This window comes from Lepidochelys olivacea, assembly GCF_965140295.1.
Source record: "Lepidochelys olivacea isolate rLepOli2 genome assembly, chromosome: 10".
NCBI classification, from domain to species: domain Eukaryota; kingdom Metazoa; phylum Chordata; order Testudines; family Cheloniidae; genus Lepidochelys; species Lepidochelys olivacea.
Window position 1 is genome coordinate 62,615,857 of NC_140420.1, and position 23,842 is coordinate 62,639,698.

A 23,842-nucleotide genomic window follows, 5' to 3' on the forward strand; every position below is an offset into this window, starting at 1 on the left:
TAGTCAAATGCCACATGTTTTCCATGTTTATTTTTCTTTCTCCAATATAATGATTTCCTTTTATTTCGTTTGCAGTCAGAGAATGAACGAAATTACCATATATTCTACCAGCTGTGTGCTTCTGCTCTGCAACCAGAATTTAAGCATCTTAAATTGGGTATGTCTCAAGAAAGTAACCTGTTCTTCACCTTTGCAGTGTTACATTTTAAGGGTAGGATTTTCAAGAGCCCTAAGTCTCTTAGAGCACAAATCTTACTGACTTTCAGTGGGACCTGTGGGCCAGCGTGTATGTCTACACTGCAATAAAAGTCCTGCAGCATGACCATGGCTGGCCTATGTCAGCTGTCTCGGACTCATGAGCCTCCTGCTCCAGGGCTAAAAAATTGCAGTGTAGACATTTTGGCTCAGGGTGGAGCTTGAGACTTCATGGGACGGGCAGGTCTCAGGGCCCAGGCGCCAGCCTGAGCCTGAACATAACACTGCAATCTTTAGCCCCACAGCCCAAGCCCTGCGAACCTGAGTCAGCTGACCCAGATTCTGAGACTTGGTGCCACAGGTTTTTCATCGCAGTGTTGACATACTCTAAGTTGCTAGGGTTTGAGCTGCCTTACTGTAGTCAGTGGCAAAGCTTCCATTAACTTCAGAGGTGTAGGATCAGGTCCTTAGGTGTCTTTTGAAAATCACACTCTTTATTTAGTGAATATGCTTGTGAAGGATGCCATATTGACAGTCCTGGCGAGTGAAGGCTTCTTTATTTGTCCACAGAGCAGTGACATGGTACAAGCTCCATGTGAGCTTAAACTGCAATCTGGAGGACCAGCCTCAAGAGGGTTTGTCTCCCTACCAATCAATCCTTAGCCCTCTGTTAGATTTCCAAAAGGGGTGTCAGTTAGTGTAAGTTGTACTGGTTTTGTTATGTGGATTCCTGTTTATTTCGGAAGTACACGAAGACAATGAGCTCATTTTAGAAGAACTATCAGATGGTAACAGCTTTCATTCCATTTTCATTCATAGCTACTGGCCTATTGATGAAAGACTCTCTCTGTACCACTATCAAGTATGTTAATTGTTATAAGTTTTACTTTCCATCTATAGGGCATGCAGAAGAATTTAATTATACAAGAATGGGTGGCAACACTGTTATTGAAGGAGTCGATGACAGAGCAGATATGATGGAGACCCAGAAGACGTTCACTCTACTAGGTAAATGAGAATACTTGGCAACACATATTGATAAACTAGCAAAGCGAGCTTGGCTCTGAAATGACCAATGACAAATAAGTTTTGAAAAAAACTAGGGAGAATGTGTAGTAGTTACCTGCAGAATTGCTGTTTTGCTATTTGCTTTAATGGGACTTGGCAACATCAACTGGCTATTAGCAATTGGTCTTCATTGTTAGTGGTATAAATTACTTAGAGCTAGAGTCTGACTCGGCCTCAGGCTGGCATATTGTGGAGGAAAGGGAGGTAAGGAGTCTTCCTACCCTCTTGTGTGATCTATTGAAGGGCAAAGTGGAATTGTCCCTGCACCACTCAGGAGAGTACAGGGATTTGTCTCTAATTACTTCTCTGGGGATGGGGAGGGCTGAGAGTAGGCAGAGCTATAGCTCTACACAGCAACCAGCAGTGTCTTCACCAAGTCCTTATAGAATCGCTAATGATTATATACAGCATTGCAAGTATTCCTAGAGCATTCTTTTTATTAATGTTTGTTTTTATTGCTTTGAGTATTTCAAATGAATAGGGATTTTTTTTAAGGTCTGAAGGAGGATTTTCAGATGGATGTTTTTAAAATACTGGCAGCCATCCTACACTTAGGCAATGTGCAAATGACAGCTGTCGGTGATGAAAAATCTTCAGTCAGTGTAAGACATTCGCTCATTCAAATATTTGAATAATTAGTTTTCTTTATCTGGTGGGTCATTGCCAATCCTTTTGTATCTTCCCCAGCTACCTGTCACGTCCTTCCTCTATCTCTATGTTACAGGCTGTCTTAGGACATCCTACCTTGTGAGCATTCTTTGCCAAGACTCTGTAAAATACTTGGTCTCAATTTTTGGGTGCATAAAGCAGCCCTAAACCTGGCAAACTAAGGCCACTTTAGGATTCCTCCTGCCCAGCAGAATCCTCAGCTGGTGGTGTTTATGCCACTCCCCTTCCTGACTCGTGGCACAAAGGGAAGGTGTGTGGCTGAGATGTGCCTGCATCCAGCTGATCCCCAGCTGCTAGAATGACCCCTTGGAGCTGTTTGCAGCCTCTGCAAAACAGATCAGCCTCAAGGCCATTCAGATTTGTGCCATGGGACCACACCATCACTTGGTGATCTCAAGGTCAGGGAAACCATAAGACAGGTTAAAGCCACCTATGCAGTCCCCAGCCCATATGAGGTGCCGTTTAATTGGTCCATCCCTGGTTGTATAAATGGTCCTTTTCAGCAGTGCTTATTCTAGAAAAATGTCTATTGACATCAACAGAGTTTTGCCTGTGTAAGAAGTGCCTGTGTTATTAAAAACCAGTTAAACCAAACCAAACCAACAATCGTAGGCTGAAATCCCAACCCCAGTGAAGTTAGTGGCAAGGGCTCCCATTGAGTTCAATGGAGCCAGGTTTTCACCAGACATTTTAAGCAGTAATTAAGGCTATGATTCTGTCATGGATTCTGTAACTTTCCGGGACCTCCATGATGTCTTCTGGGGCAGGGCTGGAGTAGCTGTCAGTCCCAGGGCTGCTTGAAAACAGCTGACTGGCGGCCAGTCCCAGGGAACCGCTGCTCTGGTGGCCTGGCCTGCAGGAGCAGCAGTGGGGCTGGAGCAGCTGCAAGCCCCAGCAAGGTTCTGTTTGTCCCTTCTTCCTCCCCCTCACCCCCAGGGTATTTTTAGTAAAAGTCAGGGACAGGTCATGGGCTTCTATGAATTTTTGTTTTATTGTCTGCAACCTGTCCATGACTTTTACTAAAAATACCCATGACAAAATCTTAGCCTTCGTAATAATCCATTAGTTAAAACTTTTCATAAGATCTAGTAATGTTTATTTTTCTTCTTTAAAGCTGGAGGATAAACATCTCAATATATTCTGTGAACTTCTGGATTTAGACAATGACAAAGTGGCACAATGGTTATGCCACCGAAAAATTATCACTACCTCAGAGACTGTAATAAAGCCTATGACAAAACTCCAAGCTCTTAATGCAAGGGATGCTTTGGCAAAGAAGATCTATTCTCACCTGTTTGACTTCATTGTGGAAAGAATTAACAAAGCTTTGCATTTTTCTGGAAAGCAGCACACTTTTATTGGTGTTTTGGACATTTATGGGTAAGATTATCTCTGGTGAAAAAAATTATTTTCAGATGATACAACTCTCCTCTGTTTTCCAGTTCTTATTCCTACATATCTGGGAAATATGATGTATTTCCTACAATGAATTGGCATCCATTTAATCAAAAGGATGCAGTCTTCTGCGCCATAAAATCTTTTGCATGAAGGGCAATGGCAACTTCTTATTTTGATGGATATCAATATCTGTGTCGCAAGGTGACAACTGATCTTGGATTTAGTACATCTTAGGACATTGGTCTTTGATATGCACCTTATCAGAAGTAAATTTGGGAAGATCAATTTAAAGTTGTATTGTCACTTTGAGATGGGATGATGCTCCTCTGATGGCTGGATATGTTAACTTTAGGGTTGCTTTGTTTCACCATTGCAACACAGAGCAGCCCCATTGCACACCAGGGTTTTGGTCATTAGGTCTAAGACCTTGTCTACACTTGCGTGTGTATAGTACATGTAGCCACATACTGTGGTGAAAGGCAGGCAGTGTCCACTCTCACTGCGGTGTGTAGCTATATGAGGCAGTGAACGTTTCCAGCAGTCTGAGGTAGCAGGGAAAGGTTCTGGAAGGGGGAAGCCGTGAGGAGAGGAGACTTTCCCCGCTGCTGGAGTCTTTTGCTGTGGAGGGGAAAGGCTCTAGCAGCGGGACACAACACTGCTAAAAATAGCAGTGTAGGCATGGGAGGCTTTGCTTGGGCATGTAGAGAGCTGTGTAGGGACTATTGCATAGGGTTCAGGCATGTAGCCCATTCTATTCAGTTAAGCCATGCCTCACCATGTACTCTGCTATTTATAGCCATGCTAGCTGGGCCTGCAATGTCTGTACTGTACATGCCACCACAAGTGTAGACCTCCTCTAAGAAACTGAAAGTTTAGGAAGTAATTTCCTTATAAGCAGCTGTTTTCTCTCAAAATCCCATCGGGACATTAGCACTCACTTTTAAGTGATCGTGATTATTTTTTTTCTCCTATCTAATAATATCTGCCCCTAATTTTTCAAATGTATTTCAGATTTGAAACTTTTGATGTGAACAGTTTTGAACAGTTTTGCATCAATTATGCTAATGAAAAACTGCAACAACAATTTAACCAGGTTTGTATACATATTTTGCTGCAGTTGTATGTGTTGATTGGTGTCTTTATTGTAAAGATTAGCAATACTTAGAAAAGAGATTTTCTTATACTTCAGATCTATACTTTATTGCATGTTACACAAATATTTTACCTTACCTCTATTTTCCAAATGCCTATATTTTGTTCCTGAGTTATTAACATGTGCTTTTCATAATGCTGACATTTTTCATTAATAGCATGTCTTTAAACTTGAACAAGAGGAATATATGAAGGAAGACATCCCATGGACTCTAATAGACTTTTATGACAACCAACCAGTCATTGACCTTATTGAAGCTAAAATGGGCATTTTAGAGCTGCTAGATGAAGAGTGCTTGGTAATTTTTAAATTTGTTATACATATGAACTGGTATGAAAACATTTCTGCAGGTTGTGTTTCAGGCAGAATTTGTGGTTTAAACCATATTCTGATTCCTTTTAAATTAAGAAGATGAGCACCTTGCTGATGCAGTAATCATTCTCTGAATCTTTGTAAAGTTGTAAAGAATCTCTATTTGCTCTTGTTAATTTCTTTTCTTATTCTGCATAAAATTCAAGCTTCCTTTCCTCACTTTCAAGCACTCCCTGACTGTTCCAGTCCTACATCTCTGCCCTCTTCTCCTTCTACACACTCTTCAGCTCCCTGTGCGCCATCTAGGCTTCTCTTCTCACTATTCCTCTCCTTTTTTCTTTGCCCACTTCTGACTCCATTTTTCCTTCCCTTCTGCCATGTACCCCTAGAGGCCCTTCCTCTAAAAGGAAAAGAATGGCCTTAATGGTAAAGGACAGGCATGGGAAAGAGAATCCAAAGTGATTCTGTGTGACCTTGGCAAGTCACTTATGACCTGATTTTCAGAATCAGTACTATGCATAATATGGTAAAAAGTTGCTGATCAAGCCCAGTGATTCACCCAATACCATTCTCTTGGCCTGATTGTCATAGATCTCTTGGGCAGCTAAATTATGCCTCATTTGGAATTATGTTGCCACTGCCCTTTCAGAACAAGGAGCAGCGTTCATGGCAGGGAGGTCTGCCTGCCTACAGAACTTTCTCAGGTTATGTACCTTGGCTGCTTTATAAGACCCTGTTTCTTCTTAAAATGGTTTTCCCAAGGGAATTTTTGGCTATTCTGAAAGAGATTAAAACTCAGATGCTATTTATCATCACAACACATTGTATGTCTGTTGCTTGAATAGCATTTATTGGTAGTAAGTGGCTTCCTCATTGTTAACATTCCAACAGTATTTTATTAAACAGCCTCACAGCTTGCTTTTTTATAGTTACCTCACGGGACTGATGAAAATTGGCTTCAAAAGCTATATAATAATTATATCAACAAGAACCCATTCTTTCAAAAGCCCAAAATGTCAAACACATCTTTTATCATCCAGCACTTTGCTGATAAGGTAGGTGTATATTTTACTGTATTATTTCACCATTTTTCAACCAACATAACATTCAGGAAGGAAAAAAATCTATTAAAGTGTAAATGGAATTGTACATGTGCCATCTTTATAAGCTATATTCAATATATGTTGTTGTTATCTTCTTATATATTTATTGGCTGCGTGTCTGTCACGGAGGTCATGGAAGTCACAGATTCCATGACTCTGACCTCCATGACTTCTGCAGTGGTTGGTGCTGGCTCAAGGGCTGGGTCAGGGGGCTGAGGTGCGGGGCAGTGCTTACGTCAGGGGTTCCCTGGCTCCCACCGGCATATCTCTGCAGCTCCTAGGCTGACGGGCCAGAGGGCTCCGTGCCTGCAGGCCGGGCTCCCGCCGCTTCGCTTGGCTGCAGTTCCCAGCCAATGGGAGCTGTGGAGCCAGCGGTTGTGGCGGGAGCAGCGTGCGGAGCCCCCCGGCCTTCTCTCTTTCGGAGCTGCAGATACGCGCTGCTGGGTAGGGAGCCTGGTCTCTCCCCCTCCAGCACCAGCAGGGGGGTCCTGGCCCACGGCCCCCGCCCGGGTTTTAGTTAGGGGTATATAGTAAAAGTCATGGACATGTCCTGGGCCATGAATTTTTGTTTACTGCCTGTGACCTGTCCATGACTTCTGCTGAAAATACCTGTGACAAAAACGTAGCCTTAGCTATGGGCCCACAGTGTGCTGTACAAACAGATAGGAAGATAAAGTCCCTGTCTCAAAGAGCCCCCAATTGTTAGTATGTGAGTATAAGACCAAAAACTTCAGACTAAAGTTGCAGAAAAAGCATACAACATATAAGCAAAATAGTCAGGGGTCCAACTGACACACATTCAGTAAGTATCATCAGGTTTTATTAGTATCTTTATTTTATTTATATTTGAAACTTAGTTTTCAGTTTCAGGGGCCCCTTAGAGTTTAAGTTGGGGAAATGAGTAACAGAAGGCAGTGGATAAATGAGATGAGATCATTAGAAGGACTGTCCAACCACAATGTGCATGATGACCTTAAGAGAAGGTGGTCAGCTGTCAAGGAGGTGTTCCTCTGCTAACAATCAAGAACATTGCAGGCTGCTGAATGTGGTAGCTGGGACTGAATGCCGTTCCTAATCAAAACAGAAGAAAAATGCAACTGGCTGCATATTGAGCCAGTTTGTCCAGCTCTTACAATTGCTGGTTATACATCTGGCACAATGCAACTGATAAAGACAGAATTTTACCTACATTGGTTAGGAATAATAAAAATATTGGACCAGGTCTCTGAGACCAGCCCATCTGCACCCAGTGCCACCGCCCAGGGGTAAAAGAATTTCTTTTCATTAATTTTTCATGTTGTTGCCATTATGATTACTGATTTCACTTTTTTGCACAGGTAGAGTACAAATCTGAAGGATTTCTGGAAAAAAACAGAGATACAGTGTATGAAGTATTGATTGACATCTTGAAAAACAGCAAGGTTAGTAAATTCATCATGGCTGATTATTCTACTAGCGATACCAGAATTCTTGTGGAATATGAATAAAGATTAAGATGAAAATACTTTGATCTAATGTTATTAAATTAAGAATGCTTTTCCTGAAAACTCTTACTATGGACCTAAAATAATTCCAAAGTGACACTGCAAGTTAAAAGAACGCTGTTTAGACTTATTCTTGTGTATAGTTACCCAGCAAGTTTAATATTTTAAGTATTTTTGTAATGTTCTTTATAAACAACCTTTTGAAACTTGAAACTGAAATCTCAGTTTATTAAAACTGCTTTTTTTTCTTGAGGTGTATGCAAACTGATCTGTTGCATAGTTTATCATGTCTGTGGGGCACTGATTATTTTTAAAAGGAGACAAAAGATAATGGAAAGGCATAGAAAGAATTACTTTGACTTTCAAGCAGACGTAAGGTGAAAACAAGAGAGAGCTTTATCACTTTTTGGCCTACTACTCTTGACTATGCAGCCCTATTGTTAAGAATCTAACTTAAGCTGACAAAGAAAAACAAATTTTTAGTTTTAAATAACCTTTTTAAAATAACATGAATAGTCTGAATTTAACCCAGGCATGTAATCATGTCCACGCGGGTGTATCCCTGTACCCCCAAACAATTCCGCTGACGTCAGTGAGGCTCCATGCAGGTCTAATTGCAGGCTTCAGGTCTTTCAGGTGAAATGAAGTCCAGCAGTAATTGCTTCCTAGTTAGTTATGTATCTTAAATCAAAGGGTCCAGTCTCAAAAGCTACAAGATTTGGCCTAAGATCTGAGACCGACAATGTCTTTTTTGTCCTGTACATCCATTATTAGAATTCTTATATTAAAACATTATTACAATTACTCTCAGTGTTAACTGTGATCCTTTCATTTACGCTTTTAGTTTCATCTGTGTGCAAACTTTTTTCAAGACCATCCAGTGCCCATTTCACCCTTCCGGTCAGCTATAACAGTCAAATCAGCAAAAACAGTGGTCAAGCCACCTAACAAACAGTTCCGGACGACGGTTGGCAATAAGGTATAGAGTTTAGCTCAAGCTCTAAAGAGTCATGTTTTTAACTCTAGAGCAGCAGTTCTCAAACCATGGGTCGGGCCTCCAAAGTGGGTCATGATCCCATTTTAATGGTGTCGCCAGGGCTGGCTTAGACTTTCTGGGACCTCAGGCCGAAGCCCAAGCCCCACCACCTGGGGCCAAAGCTGAAGCCCGAGGGCAGCAGGGCTCAGGTTACAGCCCCACCCTCACCCCACCTGGGGCTTCAAGCCCTTTGGCTTTGGCCCCTCCACCCAGGGCGGCGGGGCTCAGGCTTCATTCCCTCCTCCTGGGGTCTTGTAGTAATTTTTATTGTTGGAAGGGGGTTGTGGTGCAATCAGGTTTGAGAACCTCTGCCCTAGAGGTTTCCAGTTCAGTCCCCAACATCAGCCAAGAGGGGGTGGCCATGACTCTTCAATATTCCTCCTAAAACAGCACTTTTTAGACACAACAAATCCTGCATCTTGGCAGGGGGCTAGACTAGATGACCCTTCTAACCATTTGGGTCTATGATTCTATGAAGTAGAAAATATTGGTGAAGTGCGGGCATTCAGGAATTTGTACTTGGGGGCGTGAGATTCAGATTTATTCATAAGTGCATATCTGGTACTATGGTATTTAGAAACATTATTCTAGGATGTCTAGTGTGCTGTACAGCTAGGGATAGCCCCAGCTACTAGTTAGTATCCCAGTTTTGTGTGCAAGTGGGCGTGTTTGTGTATTTGTGTGTGAAAACATTCATGGTAAATAGTGCCAACATTTTAATTATCAGAACTCTGAGAGGACTGCTGTCTATATTTTTTGTCACAGTTTCCAGCTAGAGACTAACTCAGAATCAAAAGTCAAAGATGTATTATTTTGATAGGAACGTTAAATTAGCTAAATTGTTATCTTAATATTTTCTAGTTCCGCAGTTCTTTGTATTTACTTATGGAAACACTTAATGCAACCACTCCTCACTATGTACGATGCATAAAGCCAAATGATCAGAAGTTACCATTTGAGTGAGTACACTAGTGCTGTTGAAATACTATGTTAAGACTGAATATATGTTCTTATTTTCCAGATTAGCCAAGTATCAGTAAAGTGTTTTTATTAGCTGAAGTTTAGATACAGAATGTATTTTATTCCCGTAAAGATTACTAAAATAAAACAATTTAATATTTTTATATAAGCAATTAATGCTACACGATTCACCTGGTCATAGTTATTAAGACACTGGAAAATTTTCTGTTGAGTTAAAAGGTCTCAAGCCATGATTTATTTTTTTTGTTTCTTTGCTATAACATTTTTGGAGGGAACGCTGACCATTTTAGTTTTAAGTGGGTAGATAGTTTGTATGGGTGTGCTCGATCTTCTGTGACATGGATTAGTACAGTTGGGTTTCTGGGAGGAAAAGTCGTTACTTCATACTACCTATCCTTTTAACAAAAATATTTATAAAGGTGTTAGCTCTTTTCTGTGAATGTTCCTGCGTGCAACGTCAATCACATCCAAAATGTTTGCCTTCTTCCTAAAATACTTACAACACGCACCGAAATAGTTGTGAATAAGTAGAGCATTCTTAATGTTATGTGTCTGTCAAGTGTTTCAGAATTCTGAGAGCCAGCACTGCTACCAATCGCTTTGAAATTGGAGTAGACTTTAATCATAATAAGCACGCAACCATTAATGAGTTTCACATGCAGAGATACAGGAAAATCTCTTGGCTCAGAGATGTGATGTCTGTTAATAGTGCTGACAGATACATGCATTGACGAGGGAGATATACACACTAAGTCTGCCTTCGTGGTACCATATTACACAGCCACAAAGATCTGTTGTTCAGGAATTTGGCATTCTAAAGAGTGGTTAAATAGGCTTTGACAATATAAAACACTTTTTATTAAAGTTGCTAGTGAGAATTTACCCGTATGTATGTTATATATTGAGAATACTGACTGATTCTGTGCCATTTGATAATATACACTTTCAAATTTAGCACTGAAGGGAACAAAGCCTCTGTAAGAGAAAAATAAATGTACTGCTCATTTGTCTTTTGGGAGGAAGCCCTGAAGTTCAATTTCCATGTTTTTTTCCATACAAAGAATTTGGGTCAGACATAAGAGATCCTGAAAACTCCCTTGGGACCCTGAGTGCTTCAGGCATGAATAGAAATACAAAATTTAAATTTCTTCATTTGATCTAAATATTATCAAAGTAGTATTCATTCCATTAAATACCATTTTTATGAATAAATTCTGATACCAGAAATCCTAGAAATGAAATACATTGTTGTATAGCCAGATCTTGCAAACACTTGATCGGTGGGTACTAAGTACTATACTCAGTAGTGTTTGCAGGACTAGGCCCTTAATATAAAAGGTGTGGGGGGGGTGTATGTGTGTTTGTTTATAGAAAGAGAGAGAGAGAGTGTGTATGTGTGTGTAGGACATTATTATATAATTCAGAAATATTTAATACCTGCAATTTTGTTTTGCTGGTAAAGAACCTCTATACTAAACTGTGATCTCTCCAATTATGCATACAGGTACTAATCTTTGCAAGAAGTACAATGGTTATAAACATGGCATATAAAAACTGGAAGAAAATAATGTATAAGTTCTGTTCCCTTAGGTTTGACTCAAAAAGGGTGGTGCAACAACTGCGAGCATGTGGTGTTTTGGAAACTATTCGAATTAGCTCACAGAGCTATCCATCCAGGTACGTGACTACTCCTTTTTCTTGAATACATATATTTAGATCTGCTGAAATAATTTACATTCACCAATTTTTCATTTTATAGGTGGACTTACATTGAATTTTTCAGCCGTTACAGCATTCTCATGACGCAGCATGAACTTTCTTTAAGTGACAAGAAAAAGATTTGCAAGACTGTTTTGCAGAGGCTAATCCAGGTTAGCATTTCTGCTCTGTGCTGTCATCCGTTATAAATAAGGCTATGATTTAGTCACGGGTATTTTTAGTAAAAGTCATGGACAGGTCACAGGCAGTAAACAAAAATTCACGGCCTGTGACCTGTCCATGACTTATACTAGAAATACCCCTGACTAAATCTTAGCTGCTCCTGCGGCCCTAGGGCGCCGCTGCTTTGGTGAGAACGTGGGGGCTGACAGCTGGCCCCTGCTCTGGTGGCAGGGGAAGACTGCCCCTGGCCAGCTGCTGCTCCGAGGACCCTGGGGAACGCTGCTCCGACAGCCTCCGGGGCCACTCCCGGGACTGCTGCTCCGGGGTGGTCCCTGGGGCCAGCCGCCCTGGGCGCTGCTTGAGTGGCCCTGGGGCCAGCTGCCCAGAGCTACCTGAGCAGTTGGCCCCAGGGCCACCCCAGCAGCAGCCGCTGCGGCTGGGGCCAGCTGCGGAAGTCACGGAGATTCCAGAAAGTCACGGAATCCGTGATCTCTGTGGCACACTTGCAGCTTTAAATATAAATACAAAGGATCCAATTCACAAAAGTATTTACTCTTTAAATATGAATGATGATTTAAATATTATTTATCTTATTATTAGATAGGTCATTTAATCAGCTGTGGAGTAGTGGATTGAGCACAGAGCCTTTGTTCTTTTCCACCGGCCAGTGATTCAGTGTGAGCAATTACTTAACCTCTCTGCACCTCTGATTCCCCATCTGTAGAAGGGGTATAATGATACTTTACCTATCTTAGTAAAGCATTTTAGGTCAATGAAAAGAAAGTGCTACATGCATGCTAAGTGGAATACAGTAAAGCGTAGTGCTGTTCTAATAATGTGTTATCTTGCAATCAAACTCTCTGAAGCCAAAGCTTTAATCCTAGCAAGTTCAGCTCAGCCTTCCATCCTCTTGAAGTGGATAATTGAGTTCCTTGCTGTTTACTGTATGTGGCTTCTTAAGACTTCCGAAAGTAGCCTACCTGCTCTAAACATTAAGGATCCCATGTCACGTTTTACACCAAGGCTATCCCTTGCTGAAAATATTTTTTTCCTTCTCTTCCATCATTCCTGTGTGATGTGTATTCACATTACACTAGTTACTTGTAGTCCTTCAGCTTAGAGGTGACTGAACTTCAGCTGAAGTATAAATACACAGGGCCAGAAACTGCCTTCAGTTACACCCAGAGTCAGTTAATGGTGTAACTGGGGGGAGAATTTTGGCCATAGTTTGTAAAGTGCTTTGAGATGTAATTGTATGAAAAGTGCTGTGTGACTACAAAATATATAAAACTGACCTTATACAAATTCCTCAGTCTCTTTTAGCATTTAGATCCTTAATTTTTGAAGCAGAAAGATTGTGGAGTGAGCACAGAGCTCAAATATTTCCCCAAATCTATAGGGAGGCTGCTTGTCGTTAACTGTGTTTTTGACGTTTTGGCATAGCAAGGCTTCAGTTATTTGTGCCTGTCCCACTGCCCCCCAAAAAGGAGAAGATTGCAGATTATAAATAAACCTATGGTTTTCTTTTGCAGGATCCTAACCAGTATCAGTTTGGGAGAACAAAAATTTTCTTTAGAGCAGGACAGGTTGCTTATTTAGAAAAACTGCGGTCAGATAAACTGAGACAAGCATGCATTGTGATCCAAAAGAATGTTCGAAGCTGGCATCAACGGAAGAAATTCCTCCATATAAAACAAGCAGCTGTTACAATACAGCAGTACTTCCGTGGACAGCGGGCTGTACGGTACTTCATAATAAATCAGTTTGCTATGAGGGCACGTGTGAAGAGCTCAGACTCATGCCTGGCATATACATGCAAGTGTAAATATGGGGGAGAGTTTGATTAGCGCTCTGCACATGTGGACTGAGCCTGACCGGACAACTGGGCTCTATGCCCACTTGGCATTTGAGTCACAATTTGGCTCTGTATGTTAGACTTGTTTTCAGGAATAGTCCAAATTAAAATGCTACTTAATGTGAATCTACCCCAGAGTAGGGAATACCCGTAATTTTAGACCCAAATTCACCTCCATCTGCTGTGACCTCACTTTTAGCATTTTAAATTACTCGTATTACAAATGTTGACTCATGAAACTGGGACTGTAGACATGTCATTTAGTTAAAAGTATTGGTTCCACATAATGATAGTCATCTTATCCTATTATTTCTTTTGGGTCCAACCTTTGGGACTTGAGAGGATGAGCACAAGGAGTCTAATATCAATTAAAAATAACTTTATTTTCTTTTTAATTAAGGCAAGCTATCACTGCTACAGCTCTAAAGCAAGCATGGGCTGCTATAGTTATTCAGAAGCACTGTCGGGGATATATTGTCCGTAAACTTTGCCAGCTCATCTGTGTGGCTGCTATAACAATCCAAGCTTATGTGCGAGGATTTCTAGCAAGGAAGAAATTCCAAAAGGTACAGCCATTTAAGAATTTGACCAAGATCCCAGTGTTTGGGAACTTTTGCTGTTATAAAATGATGGAGACAAATTCTAGTGATGCTTAATGCTGTATCTTTGACATGAGGTACTCTTGAATACTTCAGCATGTGGATGAGATGTTTATTACCTCATAATTTGAAGCAGGATCTATTGCACATTCACTTTACAATTTTTAAAATGTCGGAGGTGGTGTTCTTTGATTATTCCAATGGTTTGGATGTGCTATTCGAATGTGTTTCTATTTTAAGTGTTAGGATTTTAACATGGTTGTTTATCCCTGTAGATAGAATCACAGAACATCTGAACATATGTTGGTTGATCCACCAAATAATTGTAGGAGTTTGTTGCTCTCTTGTTTTAAAGATGCTCAAGGAACACAAGGCTGTAATCCTTCAGAAACATGCCCGTGCTTGGCTTGCAAGACGCAGATTTCAGAATATTCGGCGATTTGTGTTGAATATTCAGCTTTCGTACAGAGTTCAGCGACTGCAGAAGAAACTAGAAGACCAGGTAGATGACAAGAATCCATTCATGTTTTCTATTAATTTTCTTTCAATGCATTTGTTTTATTGCGAGTCAATCACATGTGAATTAGACATTTATGCTAATAATATCATCTGCAGTTCATTAGACACGAAAAATTTGCATGAGGGGTATGGACCCTGATAAGGGCCTAAAACAACCACAAATTGTCTTCCCATGCAGGCACACTATTCTATATTTGTCCAGAGGGGCTTCCTTGTACTTTTTGAAGCATTTGGTACTGACCCCTCTTGATGATGGGATTCTGGACTAGACGGCCAATGGTTAGATCCGGTGTGGCAGTTCCTATGTATGCTGCAATTGTTCAGTCACTTCTCTTTGATCCTGTTCACGCTGGGATCAGAACCATATTAGCTGCAACTCTGTTTAGATGCATTTGCTGTTTTGTGGTTTCTACCATGGTTTTCTTTCAGGGACAATTTTTTGAGAGCCATATTAGCCAAACTGGTTTTATAATATGGCTTTAACCTCATTTTCAGACAGAATTTCCCTGGTTGTAGTGAACATGAATGAGCAAGGGGAGGGGTCAGGCAGTAGATTAGCTGTTTTCTCATAACTAAGGCAAGATTAGGTGGTAAATTGTTTTTGTTGTCCAAGTATTACTTGATTCTGTTCTTGGAGGTCATTCTTTGCTAATACAGTGTCCAAACAGTTTTTAAAAATTGAGAGAACAAATATTCAATTATTAGAGATTTCCAATGAAAGACACAAAGTTGGGCTTTGGTAACTGATGGAAGGATAGAGCAGAACCTGTTGCAACTGTTTTGGGAGGGGAAATGTGTGTATTTCACTAATAATATAAGTTACTAAATAGAATGGAACAAAACTCTAATTTGGTTTCATTTTAACTTATGTTTACTCATTTTAGAACAAAGAAAATCATGGCTTACTGGAGAGGCTGACTCACCTGGCTTCGACTCATGCGAGTGACCTAGATTCAATCCAGAAACTTGAATTAGAGCTTGAAAAATTAGTGACACAAAAGAGAACCTCTGAGGAAAAAGGAAAGAAATATAAGGAGGACACGGAACAGGTTAATCTTCCTGTTCCTGGTGGTGGTCGCAATTTAAAATAATTTATTAATCTTTTAGCTACTGTGACAATGGGTTTATGTAGTGCCTGATCCTGAGGGTTGCTAAGCATCTGCAACTTCTAACAAAGTCTGCAATTTCCTTTAAACTGTAAGCCCTGGGTTTCAATGAAAGATTTTTTTTTTTTTGTTCATTTTTAATTTGTGTCTTTTATTAACTTCTTATGTTTGCAGAAACTCTCAAAACTTGAGAAACAGAATGCAGAACTGCAAGAACAAAAAACATTCTTAGAACAGAAGCTCCAAGAGGAAACTGAGGAAATGAAAGGTACAATAAGAAAGCAGATGTAGGGCAGTTTTGCAAAGTTGCAGTGGAGAACAGTGATAGAGCCAGCTCCTCAGCTGGTGTAAATAGGCATAGCTCTGTTGAAGTCTGTTTACTGTAGCTGGACATCTGGCCTTTAGTTACTCATCTCTGAAATGCTCTATTTAGGGTATGTAGTGCCCAGGCTCTTCATTCTAGAGTCTATGTAGGAACAGAAGCTTTCCTCTCTCCCTTGCCTCTTGTCTCTGAGGGAGCTCATAGCATTCCCTTCAAAACTCTTCTCTTTGCTTGATTCTTTTAGTATATTGCTCTTAAAAATCCAAATTCTCTTGAAAGGTTAGCACGTGGAATCAAAATCTGTAATTACATTTTAGAACCCATAGCATGTTGATTTGTCAGAACTTGCTTATGCTGTGATTCTGCATCTCAGGATTAATGTGGTTACATGTGATAAGTTAATTCTAAACTAAACTATCCAAAGAATTGCTTATTAAAACAAAAACTCATGTTCATGCTCTTAATTTTTAATTTACTCTAAATGTTCACTGTTACATGAAGAGCCTTCAAATATAATTTTTTTCCCCACAGACAAAATGGATGACCTCACAAAACAACTGTTTACCAACGTACAACAAGAAGAAAGACAAAGAATGTATGGAATTTAAGTTATTTTAAAACTACATTTTTCTTACTCTCTCTCTGCCTTTTTTTTTCTTTCTGAAAATGAATTATGCATGCATAAACACAAAAATCGTTCCGTTCTCCATGGCTATTGGGGTATATATTCGAATAGGAAACTAAAACATGTCAACAGAGGGAAGGTTAAAGACATCAGTCATGTGCCTGGGAAATTGTATGGTTTCCTTTGATCAATTTTGCTTTTACAATTTTCTGTTTTAATTCTCAAGCATATTTTTGAGAACTGAGAGGAGAGTCTGATCATAATGGTGCCTTTGGAAATGCACTGCAACCCACAGTGTCTGAGAATAGGCTGATGGTGACACCAGGCAGATTTTTTGTGACTTAGAGGGAAAAAGACAGAAAAGGGGGTTGACCTTAGGGAAATCAGACAATGTCATACCCACAGCCAGCTCTTTCAGTTACTCACACTCTCTCTCTCTCTCTCTCTGACCACCAACATTTCAAAGAAATAAAGGGCATTTGCTTGAAAATACAGGACAAAGCTTAGTTTTAAGGCACGGGCCCTCACTACCCAAAGTGTTTCCATTTGTGTCACAAAAACACATAGTTCGTCCACATGTTATGAGCCTTTGTATGATTGTTGCTTGAAAACGTACCTTTTATCTTATAAGATGCTTCACAGTAGCTCCTAAATGTATATGATTTGTAGAACATTCAGCACAAAATAAGAGACATCCCTTAAAATACAGGGAAATGTGGTTACTCAACCTCTCCAAAAGTTGGAAACCCTGTGTCCTTCTCAAGTAAGAGAGTCTCCCGTCGACATTGCATAGTGCGGACCCCGCGGTAAGTCGATCTAAGCTACGTCGATTTTGAGTTACGGTATTCAAGTAACTCAAATTGCGTAGCTTAGATCGAATTTCCCATGTAGTGTAGACAAGGCCTGAGTGAAGACTGTCTCCACCACCTGGGTCTCACAGGGAGCTAGCAGGAAAGGCGAGGACACTTGCGCTATATTACTGGCTGGGGGTACGTCTATATAGGGAAAAAAGCCTGCAGCAGTGAGACCCTCCTCTGTCACAGGGTTTCAGGGCCCGGGCTTCAGCCCAAGTGGGAATGTCTACGCTGCTATTTTTAGTTCCATAACATAAGCCTGAGTCAGTTGACCTGGGCTCTGAAACTCACTGCTTTTTTTTTTTTCTTTTTCAGTGTAGACTTTCCCTTAGACATAGGGGTTGTTCTGCCTTTGAGCCCTCTACCTCAGTCCCCATAGCCAGGTAGATGTAGGGAGGCCTGGGCACATTCCTGTCATCCTCTCATCAACGTTGCAGATGATTCTGAGAAGCTAGGCTGGGATTTTGAGAAGTGCTCAGCATTGGCCTACCTCTGCTCCTACTGAAGTCATTCAGAGCAAAGTTAGGCTGACACTGTGCACTTTTGGAAATCCCACCCATCTCATTTAGCTGTCCCACCCATCCCCCATTTTCTCTTGCCCAAGTTGTGGTGGAGGATTCCACCAAGTGTCTTCTGTGACACATACAAGAGAGAATATGTTCCATTATTCTTAGATACCTTTACTAACTTTCTGAAAATTAAAAGGTTAGGTTTTTTGCATTCCTGGTTATTAGGTCAGTAAGTGATATTAATAGTTGACAGTATTTCCCCTCTGTTTTCAGTCCCACCTAATATTTTTTACACCTTATACATTTTATGCTTTTTTCAGTTGAAGGGTGCACCTTGTCTGTCATTCCAGCTGGTCCTGTTTCAATGGATATATCTATATATGAACTGGAGGTGTAGTTTTTGACTCACATAGACATATGCATGCTAGCTTTGAATGAGCTAGTGCCCCAAAAACAGAATTGAAGCTGCAGTGACGTGGGCAGCAGAATATTCTGATAGTTTCAAGTGTAGACGTACCCATAGCCTTCGGTCTCCAAAACTGCAAATCAAATGAAAAAACAGAACAAAACACTTCTTCACCTGGGGATGGGTTTTTAAAAAGTGCTTTCTTTCTGATTCCTTGCAGAATACTTGAGAAAAAGTTCCAAAATGAGAAGCAAGACTATGAAAAAGAAATTGAGTCATTAAAGGGAGAAATTAAGACTCTCGAAGAAGAGAAAATTAAGCTGCAAGATCAAATTCAGGAAGAACATATCATTCAGGATGGCTTAAAACTGGAAGTAGGACACCTTCAAAAACAGGCAAAGGTAGGAGGAATGTTTAAGTAAACAAAACCAGGGATGGTCCAGTTTATTTTAGTCCCTATATACTGCAAATAGAGAATTTCAGTGCTTTATTGATGCTCCATCTTTTCTGTTTTGTTGTTTTATGTACAGTACATTTTAAAGCAAGCTGTGGTTAGTAAAAATCTGGTTGAGGCAATAGTGTATATTTACTGTTGGCTTCAATACACGTGTTAAAACCAGACAGACACAAAATTACTCTCATTTTCACAAATGACAGCTGGTTAGTACATTTATTTGAGTATAAAATCTGAAAATTGCACTTCTCACAAACCCACTGCCAACTAAAAACAAAACAACAAAAAAACTGTATCTATTGTCCTGATGAAAGGAATATTTGTAACCTAATTCTGCCCTCAGAATAAGCACAACTTAAAATGTAGCCAGTGAGAACTGTGCAAAAATATTGGAGGACTGAATTGGGCCTTAAACATTTGTCCATTAAAATATGTCAATCAACTTTTGGAAGAAGGTATTAATTCAGCAGGAGGACATTTCCTAAATATTATTTATTCCCTTTTATAAACAGAACCTGTTTGTGTGTGTTTAAAAACAGCAAAATATTCTTCGAGTCAAATATTGTAGCATAAACTATATATGCTGTGTCAGAATCTTACTATTAGGTTCTCTCATATAGGTGAATATTTGAGACCTTTTACTAGACTGATTTAAACAGAACACATTTTAAATCTTGTGGCATGTTGATCAAACCGTTGTTAATTATAATACTGTTTACAACTTAGTCAATATCTGGCCCATCTTAGTCACTCATTTTTATCTCATTGGACTCCATCTCATTCTGAAAAAATTGTCCAATTCAGATGATACCTGAATTGCAAAAGGAAATTGAACTGCTTCAGACACAGAAAATGGATGTGGAAAAGCAGGTCCAATCCCAGAAGCAAGAAATGAGAGGTAATTGACAACTATGTAATTCAGAGCATTTACAGACATTTACGATTCTGTTTTAATTGATTAAACTTATATATGTTTAGTTGTGTCGGTTTTTCTAGATATATTATAAAAGGTAAAAACACTCAGAGGTCAAAACTTCTCAGACAGACATTAAAAAACAAACAAACAAAAAACCAAATAAACCCCCTTGCCCAAACCCAGAATGAACTCCATTCCATCAGCCACATTATCTTCCACCAGAAAAAGCCTGAGGGAAAACAGGTGAGTATTGCTGCGTGCTGAATGAATACCAACACCAGGGACTCCTCACCAAGAACACTCAGTCCTCTCTCATTTAAACAACAGTGTTGTTAATTCAGATGTCTCAGATGATTGCCCTTGCTTTGGGATCACATGACAGAGGAGTTGGTCTCTCAGCCAGCCAGCACTCAACCCATTTACAGATCAAAAGTAACACCTTGAATTTAACTCAGAAATGAATAAGTAGCTAGTACAACTCACAGAGCACGAATATAATATGCTCTCTAGCACTGATTCAGCAAGGCATATGCCTAAAGCCCATGAGTAGTTGAAGGGATTGCTGGCATTCTTAAAGTTAGGCATGTGTTTCACCAGAGTCTGTGAGAAATGCTGAACTGGAGACTGTGAGAAATGTTGCTTAACAAGAGTGCTGCCACTGTCTGCACTCGCTGCAGAACCTAATAGCTTGAAGGTGCAGCTCCTGTGTAAATCATCTTGCGGTAAGCAAAGCATGAAATAGCTACGGTGTAGATAACTCCAGCAAGGTCCAAATTCGGAAGGAAAGGACATAACTTTCATATCAAGTGCACATAATAGACAGCATCCTTGGCACTTGTACCTACCTAGATATCCATAAAGAGATAGGGATAGAACGAAGTCTCTGGATTGCACTCCTTAGTTAAATTAAGTATATGTATCATCCACCAGCAAAGAAGTTGGCTGCTTTAGAAAGAGGCTGATGTGATTATTTGTATGACATTTTTATTCTGAAAATTTAAGGAGAAAATTCATTCTTTACATAATGATGTTTATTTTCAGAAAAGGTGTCGGAAGTTGCGCAACAATTTTTTGAGAGCTATGATGTTGAGGATGTAAGAAGCAGGTAAAATATATACATTTTTTTCTAGGCTTTTTAAAAATGTAGAACAATCATACTTTTAAGATATTTAATTTCTTCATCCATACACATTTTACATTGTCTTGCCTTGTATTTTAGGCTGTCCACAGAAGATTTGGAACATTTAAATGAAGATGGAGAACTTTGGTTTGCTTATGAGGGCCTGAAAAAAGCCACAAGGTTAGTTTTAATTATGTAATGTATTGTTCATAATTCTGGCCTGAGATTCATAGGATAAACTGTAAGGGGCAGTAATAAGGAAACTGGTCTTACAGTATCATACTGCAAGCATCATGTAACAAGTGAACAAACATTGCCTAATAGCGGAATAGTTTAGGGCTCAATCCAGCAAATCGCATTATTATGAAGTCAATGGGACAAATGCATGAATAAAAAATTACTCATGAATAAAACTTGCAGGATTGAGCATTATAAACATTAAGTAAGGATGGTGGTATTTTAATAGTGCAAGCATTGGAAACATATGGATATTTTTTAATAGCTAGAGAACTTTCCATGGAGATTCATGAGACTAATCTCCATAAATTTTAATGTTTTGATGAGCGACCCAATCTTTGAGTGGAGAGGCATGGACTGAAAGGAACAAAAAAGCTCGGACAGTCTTGGTGGATATATTGTGTACAAGAAAACTTTCTCTGAGCTTTGTTTTAAACCAATCATATAGCTTTTGTTTAGTACTGTACAGCTAGAAAAAGGAAATAATTTTGACCTTAGAAGCCTTTAAGAACCAGTGTTACTAATGAGATCCATTTAGTTTGGGCTAAAATCTCACTGCACATAATTTGGACGTTTTGTATTTTACAAGGTCCTTAATCCACCTGACATGGTTACTTTCTCTGATTTACATGTCTGCACATGGTGGTGTTTCTTTAAAGATTCTGAAGTTGTTAAATGAAATAAACAATACATTGCATGCATATCAGGAAAGATGAGATAACTGAATAGCTTTGAACTGTATAGGCATAAATTATAACATAAAACTGAAAACTATTTAGATTGAACCCTTGTCATGAGAAACAAAATGTGTGTGTTCTGGGAGCTCATAATTGGTCTGAATTCCTGGGGTGTTGAGGTTCTGGAGTTGTTTCAGCTCTGTGCCTTGTTTTCACACTGCTTTTGTCTTGACCCTGGGAGAAGGCATATTGCTGCCAAAGTTATACTCTGTCTGTAGCTTCCAATTTTTGTTTTTTAACAGAGTGTTGGAAAGCCAATTCCAGTCTCAGAAAGAGAACTATGAAAAAGAGATTGAAGCTTTGAACTTCAAAGTTGAACATCTTAGTCAAGAAATTATCCATTTACAAAAGTTGTTTAGGGAGGAAAATGACATAAATGACAGCATCCGACTTGAAGTTAGTAGACTAACATCGGAAAACATGGTAAGGTTCAAGTACTGCAGAGGTTAGTACTATCTTGTCGGACAGAACCTTTTCTCTTATTACCTTGGGACAGAATCCTGCCCCAAGCGTATTTGTGGCATGAAACCCTCAGTATTTCTGCAGGCACTTCCACTAAGCTCGATGGACCCCAGAGATGTAACCATGTCAAAATACACAGCCTTTACATCCACACTGGAGTAAAGGCTGTGGTGATGCCCAACAAACTGCTATACATGAGGACATCATCAGGAGAGGTGACAGACTTGGTTGGCCTGGTCTACAGCCAGTTTGTTCAGCCACGTGGAGCTACTCTGTCTTAGCCCCTTTCTGCTGTGTAAACCTGGGCTGAGAAATGTCCTCAATGTGCATTTTTGTCGTAATCGTCAAATGTTAAAATACCCATTTTACAAACTCTGATTCAGCAGGAGCTGCATGTTCATGCACCTGAAAGCAGAATGTGGCTCAAGTGGTTGATACTTTCCTAAGGAAACAGAAAAATCACAGTGTGAGCTTAGATTGTATTTTAACCCTTTGTATGCCCATGTGACTAAGACTTATGATTTTATAAAGGATTTTGTTCTATTCAAAATATTGTCATGATGGACATTGGTAGGCTCATACAAGTATTATGCTGGACATACTGTATGCTCTTCCTTGCCATTCTTATGGGATTTTTTGTTTCAAATTCCAGTAATAATTTGTGCAAATATGGAGTTTTACACTGGACAGCTATTCAGGAATACAAACATCTATTTCTAAGCTTTTAGGTCGTTTGAATAGAGAATTAGTTAGAAAAACAATACCAGAGCTTTAGCATTGATCAGGAAGCTATCATATTTAGCCATTTCAGTACATCCATAATTTAAACAACTGGTCTGAAAATCAAATAAGACCTCTATTGTTTGACTGATGGTATGTGTTTATCTTTCTCATCGGTGGATGTCATAGCTTAATAAAGAGAGTTTCTTAATGAAAAAATAACCCTTTCCAGAGCAACACAAACTAGAATCAGAATTACACAGTATGTTGCATGCTGGAGGTACAGTATTTCAAACTGATATAGCTAGGAGTCATGCTATATCATGCTACAATGTCTTTGTAGGCAAACAGCCACCATTAACCATACAGCAATAGCTCATACAAACATACATCTTTAGAACACAAGAGTTTGGTTTTTTTTTTAAATTCATACATGGAAAGATGACGGAACACTTGGGTTAATCCCTCTACTGGTTTTGAAAAGTACCAACCACTTGGAACAGACAAAAGGAAACTTATTTTACTGCTTTTTCTTAAAGATGGTGTTTCTTTCATTGTAACAACCACCTGGGTAAGCAGTCAACCAGTCCCAGTTAAGCAAAGCTCAACATTCTGCAGTTTTAAAGAGTTCAGATCCAATAATTGGGTGCCAGTCATAATGATGTCCTGTAGTTGGATGCATACAGGCCGCCAGGATTGCCAGCTGTTTTGCACACATACAGCATGTGGATAGAACCAGGACCTTCACCTCCCAAAATTGAGTCCCTTAGCATGTAAACTTTAAGGATAATCTGTCAAGCATCTGTCATAATATCTAGCATAGCAGTGGGTTTCAACGTCTGGTCCACTGACCCCAGGGGACCCACAGACTGTGTAAGACTTTCCAAAGAGGTCCGCACTTCCATTTGAAATTTTTTTAGGGGTCTGCAAAATGAAAAAAAGTTGAAACCCGCTGCTCCATAAGTTTGAGCAGTCTGAGGTTCCATCCACCAAAGGGCAGTTATTCACATAAAGCAGCCAGTAAATTACAAGCATTTGTTATAAGTCCAAAGCCTGTTTGAACACTTGAGCAATACAAAATCTTCTGACCAAGAGATGAAAGTGCTACCACCTGCATCATA

At 39.7% G+C, this 23,842-nt stretch overlaps 1 protein-coding gene across 1 annotated transcript in view; it reads left to right on the forward strand.

Annotated features, from left to right (window-relative positions):
- Positions 1–23,842, forward strand: part of MYO5C (myosin VC) — a 59,741-nt gene that overhangs the window by 13,519 nt on the left and 22,380 nt on the right. Inside the window, exons 7-29 of the mRNA XM_084640929.1 lie at positions 76–157; positions 1,096–1,203; positions 1,759–1,865; positions 3,047–3,312; positions 4,342–4,423; positions 4,641–4,781; positions 5,725–5,850; positions 7,236–7,319; positions 8,227–8,361; positions 9,280–9,377; positions 10,990–11,076; positions 11,159–11,270; positions 12,813–13,024; positions 13,536–13,701; positions 14,090–14,236; positions 15,138–15,302; positions 15,534–15,627; positions 16,213–16,276; positions 18,296–18,476; positions 19,334–19,427; positions 20,487–20,550; positions 20,665–20,745; positions 21,782–21,962. Coding sequence (XP_084497055.1) covers positions 76–157; positions 1,096–1,203; positions 1,759–1,865; positions 3,047–3,312; positions 4,342–4,423; positions 4,641–4,781; positions 5,725–5,850; positions 7,236–7,319; positions 8,227–8,361; positions 9,280–9,377; positions 10,990–11,076; positions 11,159–11,270; positions 12,813–13,024; positions 13,536–13,701; positions 14,090–14,236; positions 15,138–15,302; positions 15,534–15,627; positions 16,213–16,276; positions 18,296–18,476; positions 19,334–19,427; positions 20,487–20,550; positions 20,665–20,745; positions 21,782–21,962 — 2,877 coding nt within the window. The remainder of the gene's footprint in view (positions 1–75; positions 158–1,095; positions 1,204–1,758; positions 1,866–3,046; positions 3,313–4,341; positions 4,424–4,640; positions 4,782–5,724; positions 5,851–7,235; positions 7,320–8,226; positions 8,362–9,279; positions 9,378–10,989; positions 11,077–11,158; positions 11,271–12,812; positions 13,025–13,535; positions 13,702–14,089; positions 14,237–15,137; positions 15,303–15,533; positions 15,628–16,212; positions 16,277–18,295; positions 18,477–19,333; positions 19,428–20,486; positions 20,551–20,664; positions 20,746–21,781; positions 21,963–23,842) is intronic.